Source organism: Lolium perenne, chromosome 3, assembly GCF_019359855.2.
Source record: "Lolium perenne isolate Kyuss_39 chromosome 3, Kyuss_2.0, whole genome shotgun sequence".
Taxonomy (NCBI): Eukaryota; Viridiplantae; Streptophyta; class Magnoliopsida; order Poales; family Poaceae; genus Lolium; species Lolium perenne.
The window spans coordinates 349103022-349109861 of NC_067246.2; the positions used below are offsets into that span (position 1 = coordinate 349103022).

The following is a 6840-nucleotide window of genomic DNA, read 5'->3' on the forward strand; positions in this document are numbered from 1 at the left end:
AGAGGAAGAAATCGTGAGTGCTTCCGGTGCTTTGCCGCTGGCCACCTCGCGTTCCAGTGTCGTGACCCTATCCGCTGCCGGTACTGCCGCAAGCAGGGGCACAAGGCCAGGGTCTGCCGCCGCCACCTCAAGGACCTCCGCGAGCAAGCAATCTACTCCAAGCCTCGGGACCTGCAAGCTCCACGTCCTGCTGCCGCCTCCCGCCCGTCCTCGCGGCCTCCTCAAGTGCAAGGGCAAGCTCAAGAACTACTTCCGCCCCCTCCTCCAGGCCCCGCGCCTCCCGCCACCGTCCGCGCTGCCATGCCGCGGATTGGGGACCCGGCTGCTCGTCCCTCCGAGGGCTTCGTAGTCATCGCCAGCACGCCTGCCATGGTGCAGGCTCAGGAGAGCCTCGCCAACCACGCCGTGATCATCCGGTTGGGCGGCAACAGGCCGCGCGTCAATGCTGCGGAAGTCACCAGGGCCATCGAGGACCACATCAAGCTGCCGAGCGAGGGCTACTTCCGCGTCGTGCCCACGTTCCCCGACGATTTCTTCTGCACCTTCACGTTCCAGCACCACCGCGAGCTGGTGACCTCGCCAGGTCGCTTCTACTCCCGCGGCCTCGACCTGCACATCAACCGCTGGAGCAAGCTGGCGCACGCCAACGTTGCTGCTCTCAACTTCCATGTTCACCTGTGCCTGGAGGGCATTCCGTTCCAGGCGTGGACTGACGACGTCGTCGGCCGGATCCTCGGTTAAAACTGCCTCCCCAACTACTTTGATGTGGCCACTAAGCAGAAGGAAGACACCTCTGCGATGAGCTTATGGGCCTAGTGCTCCAACCCCAATGACTTGCCCAAGGTCATGTGGCTGACCATCATCGACGGGCCGTCGCCAGCCGTCGATGTCCGCGCCGACAACTCTTTGCAAGGAAAGAAAGGGCTAACTAGCAAGGTGATCATTCACCTGGACCTCCATGAAGACCTCTCCCCCGACGCCGACGGCAGGCCTCCCTGTCACCCTCCGCGTGAGCAGCATGAGTGGCACCTCGGCTACGTGGCGGGCGAGCAGCCTCCTAGGGAGCGCCGCCCTCAGGCTCACCAGCAGGACCAGCGCCACAGGCGCAGGGACGACGATCGGCGCGATGATGATGATGACGACCGCCGCGGCCGGCCGGATGACCGCTCCTGGGCTGGCCGTCTCTTCCGCAGTCGTTCTCGTGCGCAAGATGACCGCAGCCGTGGCGCTGAGGACCGGCGCCGTGACACTGGTCGCGACGACAGGAGGAATGTCCGCTACGACGACCGTCGTGACCGCCGGCGTTCCGGCGTGCCTGACCAGCGGAAGGTGGACACCGCTCGCTTCCACCGTCTCACTGGCGGCTGCGTTGTCCCTGCTCTTGGGATGCGGCGCCGCGGAGCTTCTTCCCCACCCTCTAGGCGTCCCAGCCTGGTGCTCTCCAGGGAGGAGGCTCGTGGCCGTTCCCTGAGCCGCGCTCCTGGCCGCGCGGTGCAGGCGGGTCGCTTAGCCTCCATCGTCTGCATTGGGGCGGACGGACCCCCGATCTACGCTCCTCCGACCCCAAGGCGTGCTCCTCTCTCCGGCGCCTCCTCGCCATCTGCTCCGCGCACCTCTTGCCGGGCCATGTCGTGCTCACGCTGCATCGACTTCTCCAGCCCTGGGGCACGCTCTACATCGCGCTCCCTGGAGCTCTCTACTGGTGGCCAAGCTCGCACCCCTGTCCATGGTAATGACGAAGACTTGCGCCGCACCCCGCCTTCCACCGGCCTGGACCAGCTCTTCGACGCCAACCTGCCCATCCTGGACGGGCCTCTCGACGAGACGCTGCCCCAACCGCTCTTTGTCCCGCAGCGTTCTCCTCTACTGATCGCCCCCGCCTCTCCTCGCCCAGCCCCGCCCGTGGCCCGTCGCAAAACCCTGGCAGGCGTCAAGACTTTCAACCTGCCGCGCTCCAGCCCGCGCCTCAAGAGGAAGAACTAGAGCGCTCCCATGGCCCAGCTGGCCCAGAAGCTACTGTACAAGTGCCTCGGCATTGTTCAGGAAGGGGAGATGATCACCGAGGTAGCTATCACCAAGTTTGTTAGCATGTTTCAGGGAAAGCTCCCAGATATCACCATCTCTGCACTCCACGCCCTCTTCCGCCTCGACTGCGACCTCGCCACGGCTGTCGAGGATGCTCTCCTGTCTCATGGTGGCGAAGGTGCACTTGACCAGCCGGAACCTGCTCCGGCCTTGGACGTTGGCGTCGCGGCCCCTGGCACTGATGCCGACACTGCGGAGGCGTCCGCTGTCTGATGTTGTTGCTGCTCGCTCCAGCTGCATCCAAATATGGGTCCCTTAGTTACCTATGATTAGTAAAACTCTATGCTCGCTATCGGAGCTGATGCTGCTGTTTGCCCTGCTGATCAGGGTCTCTTCACCACCTTGTCTTTATGTATCCTGGGTTTGTTCCCACCTATCTACTGCTGAACCTTCGTTATGTCTTATGTCTGAACCGTGTATTGTTGAACCTGCTGTTTGTTCTGTCTGGGAGCTGTATGTTGCTCCATCTCTTGGGTCTGCCTCTGTTTCCAATGGATGACGAAGCCCTTAATATTGCAATCTGGAATGTGCGCGGTCTGAATGATCCGGATCGTCGCTCGACTGTCAAGGAAACGCTTCTTGACACTTCCTATCACCTTGTTTGCCTACAGGAATCCAAACTTGACTCTGTTGACCCTTTCATCATCTCCTCCATTGGTGGTCACCGCTTCCAGGGCTATGCTGAACGCCCTGCGAACGGAACCCGTGGCGGAATTTTTCTGTTATGGAATGAGGAGTTTGCGGAGATTTCAGACGTTGATGCGAGAGTCTTCTCCCTCTCGGCCACGGTTGACGCAAAGCGCTATGAGGATAAATTCAAAATAACAGTTGTATACGGCCCCACTGACTACTCTCTTAAGGATGATTTCTTCAACGAATTGGTGGCCTTGAAGCCTCCGCTTGGCACTAGATGGATTGTTTTGGGCGACTTCAACCAAATTCACCGTGCTAGAGACAAAAACAACCTGAACATCAATAGAAGTCGTATGGCCAAATTCCGGACGGCGCTTCACTCTTGCGAGCTCAATGAGATCCACCTCCAAAACCGCAAGTTCACTTGGTCCAATGAGCGCGAGCTCCCTACCATGAGCAAAATCGACGCCGTCTTTTGCAATGAGGATTGGGACACTAGCCATGACGATCACATCCTCCACGCCCTCTCGTCGTCGCTCTCCGACCATTGTCCTCCCCTCCTTGCTAGTTGCCGAGGACCTAAGAAGCCTTTCAATTTCAGATTTGAAGATTTTTGGGTGAATATGCCCGGTTTCATAGACGTTGTCAAGAAGGCTTGGAACGACCCTTGCTTGCAGACGGACCCCTACCTCATCCTCCACCACAAACTCCTCCACACTGGAAGACGCCTTAAAGCTTGGAGCAATAGCCTCTTCTCCAACCATAAGATCCACTTCCATATGGCCCTCTTGGTCATTCAACACCTTGACTTGGCAATGGAGTCCAGGACCCTTTCCCCGGATGAACGCGACCTACGGACCCGCCTTAAAAAAAGGATCATTGACCTTGCGGATTTGGAGAGAACTCGTAAGAAGAAAATGGCGAGAATAAATAACCTCAAGGAGGGTGACGCCAACACTAGATTTTTCCATAGGAAGGTAAACGCTAGAAGAAGGAAAAACTTCATATTCAAACTGCGGCGCAACAACGGTTGGGCGACCTCACATGTTGATAAGCACACTATTGTCAACCATCACTTCAAGACCACGATCGGAAATAGAGAGCATAGCACTCTCTCCTTCAACTGGGAGTCCCTCAATCTTCCCTCACACAACTTGGCGGGCTTGGGTGACCCGTTCTCCGAAGAGGAGGTTAAAGCGGCCATTTTATACTTACCTTCTAACAAAGCTCCGGGGCCGGATGGCTTCAATGGGAAATTCTACGCCTCTTGTTGGGAAATCATCAAAGTGGATATCATGGCGGTTGTGCATCGCTTCTCCGATCTTCGGACTTCTAACCTCCATTGGCTCAACTCCGCGAACATCGTACTTGTTCCCAAAAAGGAGGGGGCAGAAGAAGTCTCCAATTTTCGCCCCATTAGCCTCATCCATGGATTCGCCAAGATTGTTGCCAAAATCCTTGCCTCCCGGCTTGCCCCTCGCATGAAGGAGATTGTCTCCATTGCCCAAAGTGCCTTCATCAAGTCTAGGAGCATCCATGATAATTTTATGTTCGTCAGGAACTATGCTAGATGGCTTCACCGAAGGAAGAAACCTTCTCTTCTCTTCAAACTAGATATCAAGAAGGCCTTTGACTCGGTCCGATGGGGTTACCTCCTTGAGCTTCTCCAACGGCTTGGCTTTCCTCCTCGCTTCCGCAACTGGATCTCCGCCCTCCTTTGCTCTTCTTCTTCGCGAGTTCTCCTAAATGGAATCCCCGGAGAGCCTATCTCTCATGGTCGCGGGCTTCACCAAGGAGACCCCCTCTCCCCGCTTTTATTTGACATCACCATCGATCCGCTACAACGCATCATTGAGATCACCACCACCCTAGGGAGGTTGCGCCGCCTTGCCGGCAAAGGAGCTCACTTTCGCACGTCGCTTTATGCGGATGATGCCGCCATTTTTGTGGCCCCCTTCAAGAATGATGTTACCAACCTTGCGAGCATCCTTACGAATTTTTGCAACGTCACCGGTCTCCACACTAACTTCCATAAGAGCTTGGTCGCCCCCATACGTTGCAATGGCATAGACCTCAACGATATTACTTCCGATCTTCCGGCCACCATCGCCTCCTTTCCGCTGAAGTATCTTGGCCTCCCCCTTGCCATAAAGAAAATCAAACGAATTCACCTGCAATATATTGAAGACAAGACCGCTGGCCGCCTCGCCCCTTGGCAGGGAAAATCTTTCAACATTGCGGGCCGGACTACGTTGGCCAAATCGGTGCTCACCTCCCAAGCCATCTACCTTCTCACAGCTCTTGACGTCTCGGCAGAGTTTCTACAAGCTCTTCAAAGGATCATCCGGGCTTGGCTTTGGGCGGGTACCGACATGGTGTCCGGCGGCAAATGCAAAGTTAATTGGACTGCTGTATGCCGCCCCACCAAGCTTGGTGGGCTTGGTATCCTTAACTTGGAGGTTTTCTCTAGAGCTTTGCGCCTTCGGTGGCCTTGGTTGGAATGGACTGAGCCGGATAGACCATGGGTTGGGACCGAGATCCCTTGTAATGACGATGACATGGATTACTTGTATGCTCTTACGAAGGTCACAATTGGAGATGAGAGGAAGGCTTGTTTTTGGAACTCCCCTTGGGCGGATGGCATTGCCCCCAAATTTCTTGCGCCCTCCATCTACGCTATCTCTAAGAGGAAGAAATGGTCGGTTCGGAATGCCCTTCTTGGCAATGCTTGGGTTGCACAATTCGACCTCTCCAACGGCCTAAACACCACCCACATAGAGGAGTTTGTGCGGCTTTGGCGCTTCACTTCTACTTTGCGGCTCAATGATGAGGTTCGTGACTCCATTGTTTGGAAGGTTTCTACTTCGGGCTCCTACTCCTCGGCCTCCGCTTACAAGGCTCACTTCGCCGGATCGACGGTCTCTACTATGAATGGCACCATCTGGAAAGTTTGGGCCCCTCCAAAGTGCAAATTCTTCGCTTGGCTCATTCTGCAAAACCGGGTGTGGACAGCTGACCGCTTACATAGACGTGGATGGCCTAATTGCGGTAATTGCTTGCTTTGCAATAGCGCCCCTGAAACGGCTGCCCATCTTATGTTCAAATGTAGGTACTCCAGGAGGGTTTGGTCCACGGTGAAGGATTGGCTTGGGCTTCATGATTTCGAGCCTTCGGAATGGGACAACTTCGAGGACGTCAAGACTTGGTGGCTGCATATTGTTCATGCGCACCCCGGTAGAAGGAAAGCTGTCGCCACCCTCGTCATGCTTGTTTCGTGGGAACTCTGGAACGAACGGAATGCTAGAGTCTTCAAATATAAGAGCTCCATGGCTACGGCAACCTTGGACCGCATCAAGTTTGAAGCTAGATCTTGGTCCTTCGCGGGGGCTAAATTCTTGGGTCATCTTATGCCGGGAGATTAGTTTCCTTTTGTTTGGTTCCCCCTCCTTGGGGTTGTTGCCTACGGGCTGTAAACCTGGAACATTGCTGGTTCTTCTCTCTTCTTTATCAATGAATTAAGGCAAATCTTTTGCCTTTCTTTCAAAAAAAATGATAAGCTCTTGTAGAAAAAATATACAATGTACACAACATCCATTTACGTGAAGTTGTAACAGTTTGTGAAGTGCAGCAAAATCTTTCGTATAATTTCGGACATGCCAATGTAGCAAAGAGCAACGCAGGCCACAAACAACATTTGTTTGCATCAAAACATAAAAATGCCGCATATCTGTTAGACCCGCAAGACGAGCACAAGTGTGTCGGGGCGGCGGACGGTCCAGCCGAGAAGACATGCATAGAGCAGCTCTAGTGAGACATGTACTCATCTAGTTGGCTAGCAGCTAGATGGATAGGAGCTGGCTGCTCGACCATGTGCAATTGTGCATGCATGCGAGAGGAAGTGGTGGCGTGCTAGCTTAGGCTGCTTGCAGGAGCACGCGTGGGTCTTCTTTTTTTTTTTTGGGCGAGCATAATCGAAAGCATGCGTCGACGGATCGGCCAGCTGACAAATAGATTTTTCTAAAACTTGTAATGGAAATTGGAACTTACTATGCAACTAAGAGCTACGGCAGGCCGCAACCCCGATCTATGGAGCAACCATACACTAGTCTGGTTTAGTAACCA

The 6840-nt window shown here is 54.8% G+C and overlaps 1 protein-coding gene across 1 annotated transcript; it reads left to right on the forward strand.

Annotated features, from left to right (window-relative positions):
* Nucleotides 1-1992: 1992 nt before the first annotated feature.
* LOC139838334 (uncharacterized) lies at nt 1993-6140 on the forward strand. Its single transcript, XM_071827744.1, has 2 exons — nt 1993-2292; nt 2697-6140. The coding sequence occupies exons 1-2, from the start codon at nt 1993-1995 to the stop codon at nt 6138-6140; spliced, it is 3744 nt and encodes a 1247-aa protein (XP_071683845.1).
* Nucleotides 6141-6840: the final 700 nt, after the last annotated feature.

Excerpts from the sequence above, each read along its gene's own strand:
- LOC139838334 (XM_071827744.1), top strand. The coding sequence starts at position 1,993 with ATGGCCCAGCTGGCCCAGAAGCTACTGTACAAGTGCCTCGGCATTGTT. Across the intron at positions 2,293-2,696 it reads ACACTGCGGAGGCGTCCGCT|GAATCCAAACTTGACTCTGT; the intron begins GTCTGATGTTGT and ends GTTTGCCTACAG.